Here is an 18,177-nt window from a genome sequence, read left to right as displayed (position 1 = left end):
TACTGGACGGCAAAGAGAGAGAAAGAGAAAGCAGAGGATGCGAAACAGCCGCCGTTGCTGCCACGTACTCGATGCGAGACTCCATTGAGCGGAAGCGCGAGATGGAGAAGAAGGATTCGCGCAGCAGCCCGGAGTTAATGGACCGCGACAAAACTCTCGCTATTCACTACCGACTGAAAAATCGGCCACTTGACGACGAGGATCGTTTCCTCGCGGATCGCATGACAATAAAGAAAAAAAAAAAAAAACGCGCCGGGACGCTACGTAATAACGATCCCCATTAAATCGGATATTAAGTCGATCGATTCTCGCTCTGACAAAGGAGCGTTGCTCCGTTCAATAAACGTTCTCAATTTGCATTCATAAGCGCGGGGCGTAATCGACGCGAAGGCCATCGTCGACATCGGGACACCGGGGGAACCGAGCCGATTCGCAGGAGCAGAAGCCGATTGCGGTTTGCCTGCCAGCTCGCCGGCCGGCCGGCCGGCCGGCTGGCTGGCTATCGAAGGTTTCACTTCTCGACGGAGCCGTACGTAACGCTTACTAATGCATGTACGCGCGTATGCAAATTTGCCGACCGCGCGGAGATAGAGAGACGGAAAAGATAGGAGGGCAGAAAAAAGCGAGATATCGCCCGCCGCGAGGAAATATGTTAACACAGCCGGCTGAAATACACCGTGAGAGTGTGCGTTCACGCGTATGTCCGTGCACGGTTCGCGCTATACTGCGCCGTATCATAATCACTCACGTGCGCAAACGAACGAATTTGTCTTTACGTCAGCCGATTTCCATTTGTGAGTGATTACGATATGTATACCGAGCGGCGCGCCTGGCCGCCGTCGTGACCGCGCGGTGTATTCGAGCCGTGACTTATTTATATCGAGGTGTCCGCCCCGCGACTTGTTAGAATCGTTAAGAAAAGAAGGAAAGAAAAACTAGATAAAAAGAAAGAAAAACGAAAAAGGCTGCGTTACGAAATCAGCGTGTTAAAATTTCTAATCTTAGATTTGGCCGCACGCGCAAAGTCGACGTGAAACAGACGCGGTGTCTTAATTTCTTCGCATTTTTACGCCCACCGCAAAGTTGAGAAACACGTGGGGTTAAAGAGAATGTCATTTTCTTTTTAAATCGTTTCCTGTTGGTGGCGGATGTGTCGAAAGAGGAATGATCATCAATTGACTTAATCGATGAAGAAAAAAGAAACCATGCTGCAGAGAAAAATCCACGATACTATGAAAAATTAGCAAACGGGTATTTCGAGTAAGATATCCAATCGTTTTATGACAGTTTTGTAACGTTCCTCTCATTCTCTCTCTTTCCCTTTTCACGATGATCTGCACATATTGCATCGGGGAATGGTATGTAAATGTTGTACAAGTGGCATTGCACATTAAGCGCAATCAACCTAAGAAATACGACGAGATTATTTGTTAATTATTAGACAGAGAATAGCGATTATTTTTTTACTCGTCATACGTCAATCGATTTTTCCGCGGCTTCTCTGGAGCAGAACGCGAAACTCCCAACAAAGTGCTTTCGTGGAACGAGATCGTGCGCAAGAAACGGACGATGGAGGGACAAACGAAAGAAGAGACGCGGGAGCCGGCTTACGTTCTCGTTTCCACGAACGAGACTGTTTTTACAGTTCGGTGCACCGTCATTACGGCAATTTGGCCGCGCATACGAAACGCTGCCTCCGGTAATCCAAAAATTCGCGGGATGCGGCGGCGGGCGCTTTCACGAGTGATGAGGGGGACGCGATTTCATTTCGGGTGTATACTTAAGCGGGAACCCACGCGAGGGATGCAATTCGCGCCGTTTCGCGTGCGTGCACGTTTGCGTGCGTGTATGCGTGTATGCGTGCGTGCGTATGTGTGTGCATGCGTGCGTTTACTCGCTCTCATTTATATCGATTGACCCTTCACGTAGTGGATAATGCGCGCACATTCCGCGTCCATATCGCGGCCATTCGTGCTCTGCTTCCTAATAACATCGTTATTTCATTTGGATATGTCCGTTTGGAGTATCAATGAGCGCGCAATGAATTTTTGCATAGAAACTTAGCCCTATTTTCGACCTGAACTCTGCAGCATCTATACATCCTGAAGGATCAGTATATGTTTTATGCATATGGAAAGTAAATTAACACTTTTAAATGGCGGAAAGTGCATAAAATGCTATTTGTAGCTTGTAAAAAAGATCTCTTGACAGAAATTAAACAGAATTAAAAAAAGTTTATATATATATATATATATATACAGATTTTACAGAGTATTAAAATAAGCGTCAAATGGCACAATGAGGACAGAAATTTCGAAAGTAGGACAGAAATTTCGACTCGGAGACGTTCGCGATAATTCATACATATACAATTATGTCACATCGAGAGCACGCCACGTGGAGACTTTATTTGTCGCGCACGACCGCCGTGTTATTTTCTAATATTATGCATAGAGGAGCACGGCGTGAAAACGTTAATTGATAATCACTCTACGCGGACGCGTTCCGAGCTTAATGCAATTTACATAATATAACGTTTTCGCTCATGATCCCATCAGCGAATAACTCGCGCTTTCCGAGAAGCGCGCGCGCGGCTAAGGGAGAAACGGAGCTGAAAAATTCCGCAACCGTGCCGTGCGGGGTAATATTCTCGAAACCGATCTCACCGAGCCCGCAGGTATAACGTGCGTATATCGTGCTTCCACGCCGGCGTTAATAGGCCACCGGTAACTTACACCGGCACGCCGCACCGGACGCGCTGTATATGGCGGGACACAAACCGAGGATGCCGGGTTATAAACGTAGAAACGCCCCGTAGGGAGATCTGTCAAATAAATAATCCACGAAAAGCGCAAACGTACGCACGCGCGCGGTCCGTCCGCGTGTGTGCGACACGTACGTGTGCGGGAACGCGTGCGTGTACGCAGCCGCAAGTGCGGGTGTGCGTGTGCGGTGTGTGACGTCACATCCTCGAAAACACTATTATTATACCTCAACCACCTCCGCCGCGCATTAACATAGATTACGCCGCCACGGCCCTGCAGCGGTGTTCGGTCCTCGCTATTAGACGATCGCCATTGTGGTTACCAGCGGCCGGCTTGCACGTGGGACAGGATTATATTTGCGCGAGCGCGTCCCATTGACGGGAAACACGGTGATCAGCGACGTGTGAAGCAGTCGCGCGAACATTATAATTTCCCGAGCGCGATGAAAAACCGCCGTCGGGTGTCGCGCGGCGTCGCGGCGAGATCGAGAGTCGCGGGAGAATGCCTCGGGGCCGCTTTCCGCGTGGGTGCGAGTGACGGCCATAAATTTCTACGCGGGCGAATTGTGAGTGCGCGGGGAAAAATGCACGTTTGTAGGTTGTGTGTCCCGATGTCCCTCGGACATTATTAATATCCATTATTTTAGCGTGTCGCGCGCGCTCGCGCTAACGTAAACGCACACAGCCGGTGTCGGACGATAGCATCGCGGCTACGTGACGGTGATTCGACGGAGAGACGGTGATCGATCGGCACAACGGGCCAACGACTTGTTCTTTGTAAAATGGCAGAAAACTCGTCGTCGTCGGTGGACACGATCGATCGGCTCAGGCCTGAGCGTATCAGGACATATCTCGAAGCGTTTGGCTAATTGAAAAGGACGACGTCGTGCGTGGGAGTATATTAAGTCGTAGAGTGCGTTGCGCTCTAAAGAGGGTAAGAACCATAAGTTAAACTCACACATTAAACGGAATATAATAGTGTCTTTTTCTTCTCACGCTGCGTCACTTTCGCTGTCACACAGTATGATAGTAATCGTGTGTAAATGTATATTCATGCATATAGAAAAGTATCATTTCACTGCTAAGAAAAGCGATTGCTCAGTTTACTTTTCGTATTTTGAGCAACGATTATTTTCAACAAGAAATATTTACTCTTAACAATAGTCCTAAAATATACTCATCGCAAATTTGAGGAAAGTTCATTGTCACATACTTAAAGAAAAAAATTTTTTTTTATAAGAATTATAAAATATAATGATAAGAATTATTAACATTATAAAACTTTATTCAAGAAAAAATTGTCTCGACTCTACGTAGTAAGGAAATCTAATTTTTGTTCCAATTTAATATTCTTGATTGAAGTGTTAAACATATTAGGATTCAAAATGCATTCTTGTATAAATTTGAAGCTTATTATAAATTTTGATCTGGATATATATAAATTTATAAAATATTTGAAACAAATAACATGTACTTGAACGCGGTATGTATTTTTCTGTGTGTATTTATCTCGGAAATTATGCGTGCGCAAAGGTCCTCTTTTCACCGATCTCAATGGATCATTTTTAATCGTCTTATATGCGGGTGTATGTATAACGGGGAATTAGAAATCTTGATGAAATATTAATTGTCGAAAAGACACGCGGCTGATAATCAGATTAGAAGGTTGGCGGATACGCTAAATACGGGATGAGCGCGCGCGACGCGTCCGGACGAGAGGATTCAGCCGGTCGATTTGGAAGTTGTCGAAAGCGAGATCTATGCTCCGCGGGTCCCCTTTAAGCTACTTATTCCACGGCTTAAACTCGTTGGCGGTTGCTCGGCCGTCGGCAAAATTCGAGACAGGTTCTCAATTTAAGATGGATCAATCCGCGCGCCCTGACGGATAATCTTCTCCGTGGAAGAAACTCGAATTAAAGGGACGAGCCAGTCGAGAGGAGGCAGACGAGATTCTCTTCGCGCCGCACGCTGTAGATTATAAAACTGACATACGTGGATCGCGGGCCATTATTAATTCATACTTCGCTGCGCTCATTCGCGATGAAATGATCACATTACGTTTACGCGGAAAGCGATATTAATTACTGCCGAATGCGTGTAGTAAGGCGAAAGAAACGAGAGAGCGCAGTTGTTTTTTTTTTGCAAATTGTATTCCATGAAAAAATAACAGTTAATCTCGCGCGAGCTAAATAAAAGGGGAACGAGAATTCGCGAGGAACTCGTTTTTCTTATTTCCTTCTTGGGGCTATAAGGGAACGGAAAGGGGGCTCTGCGGCTTCTCCTTTTCTCTCTTTCTCTCTCTCTCTCTCTCTCTCTCTCTCTCTCTCTCTCTTTCTTCATTCCTTCGGCAATGGACGACCGGCACAGAAAGAGAATGAGAGAACGTGAGGGATTCTTTTTTATCGCGTGTGTGCTGCATTCTGCTCATGGACGACTAGACAAAAGAGAGCAGGGGCGCTTCTATAGGGGCGCTTTTTTCCCTCGCTCTCGTCGAGTACGATCGCCGCGAACGGAAGAATTTACCTCGGAATATTTTCTTTGTCGCACAGGAAATTGTTCGTTATCGATTATTTATTGCGCCGCCGACGTCGGCAAAACGCTTTCGCGTTTCCGTGTAATCGCGCTTACCAACAAACGTCGCGCGCGGCTGGAAGATGCATATATCCCCTCCTGTTGTAGTTTAGCGAAAAACGCTAATAAACTTGATGAAGAAACGTCCTTCGACGGAAAAAATAGCCTATCGCAAATTCCGATCGATCGACACCGCGGAAGAGAGTCTCGGCGCGAAGCTACCGCTCGATAGCGGCGATCAGAGTGAATTGTATGACGGGATCTCCAGTGTATACACGAAGGTCGCCTTTTCTCTTTCCATTACGTCTTGATCGTCGCGGTCGCCGACGTCGAAACTCACGATGACGCGCGCAAAGGTGTGAAGTGAAAGGGAACTCGAATTTTTCGAGGAACACCGCGACGTTTGCAAGCGTGTGAGAGAGGTGGTCGTCGCGGGCATGAGTCGGCCGAATCTTTCAATTTGCGCCGGGCTCTGTATTTGAACGAAAACTGGAAAGGCAAACATAGGAAAAAGGGAGGATGAGCTCACCTGAGCATGCCGCGCGTGACCGGGAATTTCGTTCGAATTAGCCTGGCGGAACGTGCGCAACAACAGCAACAACGACAACAACGAGCTCGCCTCGCAAATAACAGGGTGAGCGAAAAATAAGCGCTCGCGAGGGAGATGGCGCGAGAAGGTTTTCCCTTTTCATCTCCTTTTTGCCTCTCTTTTTCATTTCGCGACGCCCAAGGCCTCCGCGCGCGTACCTCGCGCCGATTAATTGCGGCTGATTTTTACTTATAGCAAAAGTGCAAGGTGGCGGCGCGATGGTGTGCGTGGTTAATGGTTATTGGCTCGCGATATTCCGCAAACGGAGGTGCGCGCGTTCGCGCGTAATTCGCGCGAGCGCCGAGTATCGGACTACACATGCACACATGCGACGGTGGGAGGGTCGGACGGACGGACGGCGCGCGGAGGAGAACCTCACTCGCGTCGTAATAATAAATTCTACGTAGCAACGTGACTTATCCGCACCGCTCGCGGCTAAGTGCGCGCAATAATTGTTAATTGTCGACGCTGATACACGCGCCAGATAGCGCGAGTCGCCGCCGCCGTTTCTCGAGCGCTGTACATACTCCCGTTCCAATTCTTATTCTTTACACGCGACGCGCTACCGTCCGCGTGTAAACATCCTGTCCGCGATCATGTGCGAATGACGAAAGTCGCGAAGAGAGGAAAGTATCATGGGCCATTATTTATCTCGAGAAATATTTTCTAATATCTAACAGATGGACGTCGTTAGAGCGCGAGCTCATCGTTAGATCGCCAACGATAAATCTGTGCGTTTCTGGAGAAACGCCGTTCGTTAGTATGGCCGACGCCAACGTAAATATGTTAATCACAGCTGATTCGTTTCGCCGAATAGATAAAACTGCTCGATAATTTCCGAAAATGAGTCGAACGGACGAACTGATCTTTCTTTTTCGTGCGCGAACACTTGATGCCCGAGCGAAACGGATGGCCCCGGTGTGACTCGTAAAAGTCCGCTATTATTACTCTCGTTTCGGCTGCAGTGTCGTAAATACGCGCGCTAACGAACCCACTGAATCTCCACGTTCATTTGTGCCCGTAACAAGCTCCCAAGCTGACATTTAGCTTATCCCCCGATTTTTTCGCTCTGACCTTTGCCGCCTCTCTTCGCGGGTCCTCGTCTTAATATATTATCGCTTAAAGTGTCCCCAGGCGATATCTCGGAGCGGCAGAACATCCGGCGATCACGGATCTTTCTTCGACCGACGCCTCTCTCTTGCGACATTACAAACGGACATGATTCATTCTCATTAATGTCCCTTATTTGCTCATCCTTGCCGCGCGCGCGCGCGCGCACGACTATTAACGACGACGCGGTATTAATCAGTTCGGGCTTGACGCAGCGTTTATTCTCGCGCGCGTACGCGCACGGCGATATCTTTCGACACGCTCGGCGTGCGCGTTAATGAAAAGTACCGAGGACTGAGTTCCCATCGGCTAAGTTTCGTGTCCGCGCGTCGCGATCGCATATGTTGCGCGGATAGATAAACCGCAAGGCGCATTGTGAGTCAATAATCGGGGAGAGAGGATGAATTACAACCTGTCGCACGTCTCGAATGTACCGTCGTCGGATGACTGTTACACGGACAGGATGGACTTAATTAGACGCGTGAGATATGGGACTCGCGACGTAAACATGTGATATTCGATCGCGCGCTCGATCGTCCGAGCAATTTCGGAATGCGAATAAATTAGGCTAATAAGTACGCTCCGACATCCAAATACTCGTGTGTCGTGCCGAATTACATGTGCTCGTGGGCTACTCTCCCCTTTCCCCTTACGGAGCGACAGAAGCTCCCATTCATACGACGAATACATATAATTTCATTACGGAAAGAATGTTTGGTCAGGCTAAGCAAATTTCTAGCAAAATACACACGAAACAGAAAATTCCAGTTGAAGAACCAGAATTCTGTTCATATTAATGAAATTTCTAATTGACTTAAATAGAATTCAGATAGCTTCAACCGGAATTTCCTGTTCTGTTTATATTCCACCGGAAATTTAATTGATCCAATCAAACTTCTTTTCCGTCCACCTCTCATCTGCGTCTTGAATTGATATTTTTTCCGATTCTCTCTAATGATCCGCTGATGTAGGCTGGCGATTAATATTTATGCACGGTATAAATATTAACGATTTCACGGAATCGACGTCACACACGTGCGCCTTCCGGGTATTTACGATGGTATTCACCGAGACACTGAGATCGTCTTCTCGCGAAATCCGCGAGGAAGTGCGTACCGAGTGCTTTCGATCTCGCCTCGAGTTAGCGGTTATTCGATTATGCCGAGCGGAAAAGTCATGCAAGGTATACACTCACCCGGCACGCAGAGACGCTGCAGCGGCGGCGGCGGTGAGCGTCAGTTGTTGGGCAGCTGCGGCCGCACCGGAGGCTGGATCCGCGGCGACGAGCTCTGACAGTACCAGGACCGTCGTCGTGGTGGTCGCGGAGCCGCAATTCGGCACCGTTGCGCTAACCGCGTGGCGCACCGTCGGCGGCAGGTCGTCCTCATGCTGCAGTTGTAATTGCGGATAATGATGCAGATGCAGGGCAGTCGCGGTCGCCGCCGAAGCGGACCTGGGAGTGACGCAGGTTGGCGGCAACAAGCCTGTCGCTCTCGTTACAGCTGACGGAGGTGACGGAGATGGCGGCGACGGCGGTGGCGGTGGATATTCGACCACTTGTACGCGGTCCGCTTCATTCTCATAGATGATTTCCTTATCATGAGTATACATGACCGTTTTCTGACCGTCGTTGTAGATGAGATCGATCATCTTGTGCTCGCCAACGCCGAGGGCCGCGTTGCCTGCGGCTGTCTCGGCGCCGGGGGTCACCCGGCCATCCGGATCGTCCGGAGCGCGTTGTTGAACGTCATCCGGGTCACCCTGGATATGTTGCTGCTGTTGTTGCTGCTGCTGGTGGTGATGATGGTGGTGATGATGGTGGTGGCGGTGATGGTGATGGTGGTACTTGGGGTGAAGCGTGTGCACGGCCGGCGGCTCGTGCAGGTCGAGCACGTTCACCGGCTGCATCGTCGCCAGCAGTACCTGCTGCTCGCTCTCATTTTGATTTTGGTTGCTCAGAGAGGAGGACGCCGGCGAGACTGGTGCCTCCTGCACCTGTAACGTGAGCAAGCAGAGCGCGTTAAGTCGTGGCACGTCGCACGGCATCTCTTCTCTCGATCCGAACCTCTCGTAAAAGAAGAAGTTTGGATCGCGAGATTGCGAATTTTGATAGTGACAAGTTCAAGGAGCGCGTCACGACCATGATACTCGAGCATGAAGCTCGGTATCTCCGAGAGAAAGAGAGAGAAAGAGAAAGACACTCTTTAACTTGCTTCTTGCTCGACACGATTTTATTATGATAGGGAATATCTTTATAGGACTATTTTTTATCGCGTCGCATTAAAATTAAAGCGCGTAAAATTGTAACCCGCATTCGTGAAATCAACGCTCCGTAACCGCGTAAAGCGACATTGTGATGGCGTTAGATCGAGCGATCGAGCGAGCAAGACCTTGATCTTTGCGATCGCGCGCGCACAATGCTGCCCGCGCGAGGGCGTTTCGCGTTTTTTCTTTCTCTCCTTTTTTTTTCCCTCTCGAAACTACGCACTCGTCGGCCGTCGCGCGCAGGCTGATTAAATCATTTACAAGCACAACGGATAGCGGTGCTCGCGCAGCGCTATGGCAGCGCTAATTTATTAATCGCATTAACAGGCGCGCGCGCGCGGGCTTTACGACATTGGGATTTATACGCCCGAGCGCGCTCCCGTCGTCCCGGGGCACTGTTGTGTCGCAACGTCTATAACATTTTCGAATACTAATAACTGCGCCATAGAAATTATATTAATATCTTTGCGCTTGCCCCGATTCTACTTGAGCGAGTCGATGTTAATAACACGTGCAAAAGACGTAGACTCGACACGTCGCAACAAGCATCGATTGCGTGTACCCAGACAGGAGGGGATTACTATCTAATAAGATACTTACGATACGTGCCGACGATCGCACATCGCTATTTCGGCATTGCCGATACTTATTTTCGCAAGAGACTCATTTTCGACGGGCAAAAGACGCGTGAAATGCGCGGAGCAATGTCGACCGATGTATTCATGGTGGCTACTCGACGAAAAGATCGATTTCAAAGATGGCTGCGCAATCGATCGCATACACCGAAAACGCGCGCTACGACGTAAAAAGTGTCGCTTTCCTACAACGACGCGCATCATCTTAAGTCAGCGGCATACGGTGTTTGTTTTCATGCTGGATGGAAATATTTATTTTGATTAGTGTATTTCCATCAATCTTTAAAAATGCATCAATTAGAACAGAGTATTTCCATCCAGCACGAAAACAAGCATAGTATGCCGCTGACTTTATACCGATTTCTTTCTCTTTTCCTCTTGTTAACAGGCTGACGCTATCGCCCCATTGTCGCGAATATATCTAGCGTCGTCCTACCTATATATTTCTCCAATTATCACCGCAGTTCTAATTTGCAATTAAATCCGGCGATCGTCCAATTCTGTTAATATTTTAGTAAGTCAATAGCAATGAGTGCAAAAGACGTCAACTCGACACGTCGCGACAGACATCGATTATATGTGATGGGAAGGAAGGAGATTATTGTCTAATAAGATACTTACGACACGTCTCGACGATCGCACATCGCTATTTCGGCACTCCCGACACTTATTTACACACGAGATTCACTTTTGACGGGCGAAAGACGCATAAAATGCGCGGAGCGATGTGGATCGATGTGTCCGTGGCGGTTGCTCAACGCGAAAAGAGAGAAGATGGCAGCGCAATCGACGACGTGTATCCATAATTTGCGCTTAAACGCGAATAGCGCGCGATGCGATGAAGATGCGTTATATAGTATATCCATCTTTATCTGTCATTCTCTCTCTCTCTCTCTCTCTCTCTCTCTCTTTCTCTCTTTTTCTCCTCGTTCTCTCAGATTGACGTTATCTCCGGAGATTCGACGTCGCGAGTATCTTTCTAGCGTCATTTTACTTCTCCCTTTCCCTCTGATTATCACCGCATTGTTAATCACCGATTAATAAATCTGACGATCGTCCGACCCTACTTACTACTTGAATGATTCAGATGTAACGAGAGTGACAGACGCCGGCTCGACACGACGTGACAAGCACCGGCTGCATATATCGAGAATGACGTTCGAGAAGGATGTTAGTCGCTACTTACGATACGCCCGACGATCGCACACCGCTGTTTCGACACTCCCAATACTCATTTCCGTACGAGACTCACTTTCGACGGGTAGAAGACGCGTAAAACGCGCGGAGCGATGTGAATCGATGTGTCCATGGCGGTTGCTCGACGTAAGAAGATCGAAGATAGCCACACACCTGATCACGTTCGCCAACGTCGCCATAACGGCGCGCTCTGTCGGCGCCGTGGATAAGCTGCTATCCAATAGATCGATAAGCATTGTGGATCTGCCACAATTCGTTTTTAACTGCGCGTTTCTCATCACTGTTAATGAATCCAGTCATACGTCATGGATGGCGCGCACATTTTCGTCGAGCGTAAACGCTATTACCACGTCGATTGACATCGCTCCGCATGTTTCACGCGTCTTACGTGTGTCGAAGCAAGTCTCATACGAGAATAAGAGAATCGGGAGTGTCAAAAATAGAGCGATGTACGATCGTTAAGACGTATCGTGAGAACGTTATCAGGGAGTAATCTCTTCGCGTCTCAGTAGATGCAGCCGGTGCTTGTCGCGACGTGTCCAGTCGGCGTCCGTCATACTTGTATCATTCACTCACTATAGTAGTAATGCGATCGAAGGATCGTCGAATTTATCAACCGAGAATTAGAAATGCGGTGATAAAGAGAAAGAAATCGATGATATGATACTAGAAGTATTCGCAACATCGAATCTCGGGAGTCGGTCCGTTAACAAGAGACAGAGAGAGAGAGAAAGAGGAATATAGGGTGCGATTAGACGCTGTAAATGTTCTGAAACGTTCAAAATCATAATTTATCTTCAGAATATTTATAACATATAACGGACTCATAGTCGCATCTAATAGTCATAGTCGCATCTAATATTTACGTCGCAGCGCGCATTTTCGGCGTATTCAATCGATTGCGCGGCCATCTATGAAATCAATCTTTTTGCGTCGAGTAGTTACTATGAACACATCGATTAACATCGTTCCGCACGTTTTACGCGTCTTTTGCCCATCGAAAGTGAGTCTCGTGCGAAAATATGTATCGGATGCGAAAATATGTACAGAAATAGCGATGTGCGATCGTTAGGACGTATCGTAAGTACATTATAAGGGAATAATTTCCTCTTAGCGGATCCTAGGAATTACCTAGGGAGAGGAGAGCGTCGAACGTCGAGCGTTAGATAGCTCAGTGGTTTAGAGCAGTTGCTCGGCAAGCGAAAGACTTGGGTTCGAGTTCCGGTCTAGCTAGCAAACCGCGCTCTTTGATATTTTTCTCTCTTCGGGACGAAAAAGACGCAGCTCCGGAACGCACGGCGCGTCCCGCCGCCACCTAAGACGCCCTTCTACTTCTATGGATCCTCGGAGTTAGACTGATGTCTCTTCGTCATAATTAGTCGTCTATACTAGGTAACCTAACCTACTCTAACTTGACCTAACGCGCATTGCGGAACTCTTGCAGCACGCGCGAAGATCAAATGATTGAACGCGCGCGATTCGGATAGCTTCTACTTGTGATTTGTCATCGCGGCGAAACTACGAATCCTTCTGACTCGTTGCGAAATTCAGGAAGGATTAACACGCTCAGGCTTTCATTTCCAAGACGTTGGTAATCTATTCTCGTTCTCATTACCTAACCGTTTGACCGACGCTTCTTGTGTCGCGACTTGTATTGTACTCGAAGATCGCGCGTTACGCGGCAAGTTTTCACCTCGGCTGTCAGGCGAAAGAGTCACGAATGGATTGGATGCAACCGGAGAACGACTCCGGTTGGATAATGTCGTTAGATAATGCCATTTTCCTCTCAGCTGGTCAAAAATATTGTTTTCACCGCGCGCGTTCTCTACGAACATCTCGAGTGTTAGTTTTCTTACACGAGATGGGGATATCGTAGAATAAGGTCGCGAATGTTTCGAGAGATACGGAAGTAGATATTCAGTAGTTGACACAGAAATAGAATAAACAGGGAAGGGGGAGAAAAGCCTTGAAATTTTGCTGGAAAGCTTATTATAATGGGAATGCAGTAAAATTTCACTTCAAATATCACTTGAGAAGAAACGTAAACGAGCATACATTCAGCGGGCAATTTCTAACGACTCATCACTTCGCCGATACGCCTATCCTACTATCCCCGAAGTCAGCTCGCGGAAATCCTTTGACCCGTATGAATAAGGATACGGTACAGTAACGATGTCGTTTGAAATTTCCCACGTGTCGCCGGATTATCATGCTTTCTAGCCAGTAACATAAGTTATTGAAGAATCTCTCTTTCTCGTTGCTTCCCTCTGCCCCTCCCGCGTTTCTCTCTTTCTTTTTTTTTTTTTTTTTTTTTTTTTTTTTTTTTTTTTTTTTTTTTTATTTCTTACGAAAACCCCCGAGACCTCGAGAGCTGCCCGACGCCACACAGTCACCAGCGACATCATTCGTAACGTGACAGCGAGCGACGTGGCAGCGCTGTTAAGGCTCGTGCAGCAGCTCGCGCCGCACAGCGATGGTTTCCGTCAATTAACATAATTAACAATATTATGAATCATCCTCTTAACGTCCAGGCTCGCGCACGATCGCGCACCGAAGGTGCACGTGAGTTACGCGCGCCGTTACTCCGAGCGCAAAAATCCGTCCCTTCATCCTCTCCCCCGATTTCTCTACCTCCTCCTGCGATTCTTTCATTCCTCTTTTTCTTTCCTCATCTTGCCCGTTCACTTACTTACTTATTTTCTGCGGTGTACGCGGGACTTAATCCCGAGTGTCACCGGTTCCTATATTTCCTCGCGTTGACCGTCGTAAATTCAGACGCCGATGAATAACGCGACTCTACGATTAAGCGCGAGGATTAGCGCGATGAAATACGGTCGGGTGAGTACGGGCAAAATCGTTAATGGACGAACGAGCCTCTGAATAGACCACACGTGTCTCTGCGCGCCAAGGTAACAATGTTTATCTCGCGATTACGCGTCTCTGGTATTCAGGCCTGACAAACTTATTATTAATAACGTCGTAATTTCGCGCCTTCCGCCGGCTTTTTGCGCAATACGTGCGGGTCGCGTGTAACGATATTTTTCGGCGACTCCGTCGTCTATAACTGACGTAGCTTCTCGTTATTCGTTTTTCATCCATATGTATATGCATGTAATTTTCAGCTAAACGCGTCGGCTTGATGTTAATACCGATTACGTAACGTTCAGGTAATGCACATGCTATTATTTCGCTGATATCGACGCTGTATCGACACCGACACGCGCAATTTCATCGAGACATAAATAACTAACACACAAAGACGGCGCATGATTTTCCACATTTTATATGAATCGCGTCGATATCGTTTCATCTTGCTATTTCTCGCTTGTCGCCATTTCCAGATAATTACGCGGCTCAAAGCTGCGCGGGAACACGAGAGTTGTATCATAATTATATCATAAATTTTATTGTCATTTTTTAGTAAAGTTTTATCGGGTCTTAAACGCGCGGAATTCACTCGCTTCAGGTATATTTCAGGTCGTACCGTCGGTGTCTAATGAATGGAAGAGCTGTCATATGCGCGCGTGCACATACGGTAAACAGTAATGGTGCGGATAAGAAAAGTGTCGGATTCTCGCGGCGACAGCGTCGCGAATTTCGGCCACGGCGCGTTTCTCTGTGTAATTTTCAGTGACATGTCGTTGATGCAACGGGTTTCTCTCTATCTCTCCGAATCGTCTCCTAATGTCACCGCTATTACGGAGGAGCTATCCTTGACATCGCGCGCCATTCATTGCGATGTATCCCATCGGTGTCAGGGGTCCCAGATATGCCTGGGCCGAGGAGGACATTAATCAGCTCGAACACGCGGCGAGTCGCGACCGCGACACGAACCTCCCGTGGTCGTTACACGACGTTAAGTACTCTCCGATGCGAATACTCGAGCGCGTACCGACTTCATTCTAATCCCACGTCAGTCGCTTGAAATTTATCGTGCTCGCACGGCTAGCGGGATCGAGTGATTCGCTGGAAGCGGAAAAGATACGCTCCTTTTTATTGCATCACAAATTGCATAGCTGATAACGGACGCGCGTTTAAAAGGGCATTTTAATTGTAGAATAATTAATACAGAATTTCTATGTGTGAGTGTTGTGATTATTATGACCTAAATATGATTCTGGAAATTCCGTTTCCTTCACGCGTTGATTCATTCATTACAATCAAACTTTTCGCCGTGTAGAGCAAGAATCAAACATATTTCGGACCGATGAGTGTTACGATGACTCGGCCGTTCGAGACCTTCGCCTCGACGATAGCGACAGTGTTCCAACGAAAAACGAGAATGATTGCTACTCACGTATCGCCAAAACGATCGGCGAACCACTACTGCAGTCGGAATTGCCGAAGAAGAAGTTACGAATGCGTCTGCGCAATTTCGTTGCGGCTATCGCGAGTTCTACGGATCGTCGCGATCGCGTAGTATCTCGTTTAGGATGCTGTACGCTCTGTTTACGCGCAAGAAGTCCTTCATAATAACAGTTAATTGGCCGTGGCCGGTCTCACGCGCTCGTGTCTGTCGCCGGAGAGAACGAGAGGAGCGGTCCCGTCCACGAGCATTGAAACTCGCGGACGTTCCGACGTTCCCTTCGTTTCTTCAGCCGCAGGTCGCGAACCGCGCACGGACATGCCCCTGCGCAGCCGATCGCGACGCGCTAACGCAGCAGTGTGCGTCGCGGACGAGGATACGTGGAATCGTTAGATGCTTTTCTTTCGCGGTACTTTCTTAAAGCGAATCGGGTAAAAATTCTTCTAATCGAATCAGCAAAAAGACTATTTCACTAATCATTAGTTGAATGTTTACTGATTTTCGATGAAAACACTTTACTGCTCCGTCTTTATTTCGAGCAGTGGAAGTAAGATTTCACTGCAAAATCTGTGATTCACAAATTTAAATATTCACGAATTTTCATGAATTTAATACACAAATTTGTTACACACACTGAGAAGATATTGTAGTAAAAATTATGTTGAAATTACATTTCTTTTCGCTATGTTCTTTGTAAAGTTGGACTATACTGAAATCCAAATCTAACTTTTGTGATGATGCAATCAATGGCTTTCTTGCTTGCAATGACACTGGTATGTATTGCAAAGTGCATCAGTAATGAAAATAGTCCCTGCTATTGCACTGATCCAATTAGAAAGATTTTACTGATTGCAATGTATACTTATAACTGTATCGCCATTACAAATACAATATTTCAGTCAAGAATAGAGAGTACATTCCTGATCAGCGTGTGTGTGACTCGGGAAAAATGCGTTTCATGGAAAATTTATCTCCAGTTACCGCGGTGCGTAATGACTCGAGATGTGGTTTTCCGCTACGCGCGATCATGCGGCATATTCTGGCGATTGCGTATTTTCGCGAGGCCTTCTCCGTTATCGCGCTTGTTATTATATTTCCCCATTCGCGCGCAGCGCTGCGTGTGGAACAACGATCAGCACCGGTATTTTATCGCGCTCGACTATCGCAGTGACGCAGCCCGAACGAACGTTGTTGTTGTCGATTGTTGCGGACACGCTGCGAGTCTTTTGTGTAACTAGACATTAAGTATTTCGCAAACTTCGGTCCAATGCACGTCGACAAAAAGAGGAACGGAGAGAGGGAAGGAGGGGAGAGAAAGAGAGAGAGAGGGAGTCATACACGCACACCGGCGCACGCTTATTTAATTAACGTCGTCGCCGATCACTTATCATCGCCATGCATCAAGCGCTCTCTTTTTTTTCAGCCGGTCGCGAATGATTTCGCAAGTAAAATATTTCGGTGCCCGTCGCCAGCATGCGCGAGTGCGCACTCTTATTTTCGATACATTTTTTGCGCGCACTCTCAATCTTGTTTTTGTGGTCGGTATGAGTCATTCGAATCGAGAAAAGACCGCACGAATTACAGGGGGCTCCCTTTTTTCTCTCTCTTTTCTTTCCTTTTCCCCTTTTCCTCTTTTTCTTTTTGCTCACCGCCCAATAACGAATCGGTTAACGAAAAAGTTAATGAAGATACAAAATAACCAGTCGCTCGGAATTCTATTAAAGAGCCTTTACTTCTTATCTCCATAATGAACGGCGCGATCATCGGCGAAGGTTCCCTTCGTTTAACCGTCAGGTAGACGAGAAATCTGAAGAGTCATCGGCGCGCACGGCAAATCTCTTCCTCCGTCGTGCATGTCTTGCCCACGGATAGGTACATACAACGGAACGGACGTCATGCCGTAAGGCATGACGTACGTACCGTTCGTTTAATGCGGACGAAAGAACGCCGCGATTTGATAGAGGGACACTGGCGCGTATATTCACGCGACGATGGAAAAGTGAGGCGCGGCAGAACTACCCACGTTTTGACGTAGGAAGCGCGTATTCCCTATCTCTCTTTCTCTCTCCTTCTCTCGCGATCCGGAAGCGCGATAATAAGCATTTATACGGCCGCTTGAACACCCGGTACGCTCGAGCGCGATGCTCGTCGTAAACGGATTTAAACACGCTGATTAAAGGCGCCTGGCGCAGGTGCGGAGCGGCTCGTTCCTGTTTTCGACTTTTCTCGCGATTTACGCGCGTATTCACGCGTGCGTGTTAAACTCAGGAGCTGTGAATGGAATGCGAATCATTTTTTTATTAATCTCTGTATACGCATCCGCTGATGGTGGATTTAAAATGCCCGTGATTTCCCGCGTGAAATATCGCCCGGGCAATTTCGGACTTTTCCTGAGGAGTTCGTGAGGAAGAAATTAAGATTATGCAAAATACAAGCGCCCGCGGCGACACAATGATCCATCTTATCGTTCCACGTTGTCGCAACGACAATTTTACGCGCTAATTTTCTCTAATGCGATAGAGAATTCGCTGGTGGCACCTTTCGCCAAGATATACTCCCAGTGTATGCGCAAGATGTTACACAAATTACTCTACGATCATTTTCTTTTACGTAATGATAAAATATTTATTAACGGGAGCGAAAGGAGCTCTTGATCCGTCGATGAGTCTCACGACCTTCTGTCTGTCCTGTTGGACGTGGCTTTTACGTGTCTCTATCTCTTTTTGTCGCTCTCGCAGTT

General features: G+C 47.6%; 1 protein-coding gene across 11 annotated transcripts in view; it reads right to left on the bottom strand.

The window, feature by feature from the left end:
• LOC116850882 (protein grainyhead) overlaps window positions 1–18,177 on the bottom strand; it is a 172,874-nt gene that overhangs the window by 103,020 nt on the left and 51,677 nt on the right. For 9 of the 11 annotated variants that reach the window (XM_032829690.1, XM_032829692.1, XM_032829691.1 and 6 more), the window contains one exon: window positions 8,230–9,029. In XM_032829690.1, coding sequence (XP_032685581.1) covers window positions 8,230–9,029 — 800 coding nt within the window. Of the gene's footprint in view, window positions 1–8,229; window positions 9,030–10,555; window positions 10,709–11,120; window positions 11,256–18,177 lie in introns of those variants that run through there. The other 2 variants (XM_032829695.1, XM_032829696.1) reach the window with 2 other exon arrangements.

Source organism: Odontomachus brunneus, unplaced genomic scaffold, assembly GCF_010583005.1.
Source record: "Odontomachus brunneus isolate Ranch 3 - 2012 unplaced genomic scaffold, Obru_v1 Obru_scaffold_158, whole genome shotgun sequence".
NCBI classification, from domain to species: domain Eukaryota; kingdom Metazoa; phylum Arthropoda; class Insecta; order Hymenoptera; family Formicidae; genus Odontomachus; species Odontomachus brunneus.
The sequence above is the reverse complement of the archived record's forward strand: the minus strand, read 5'-3'. Positions and strand labels throughout refer to the sequence as shown.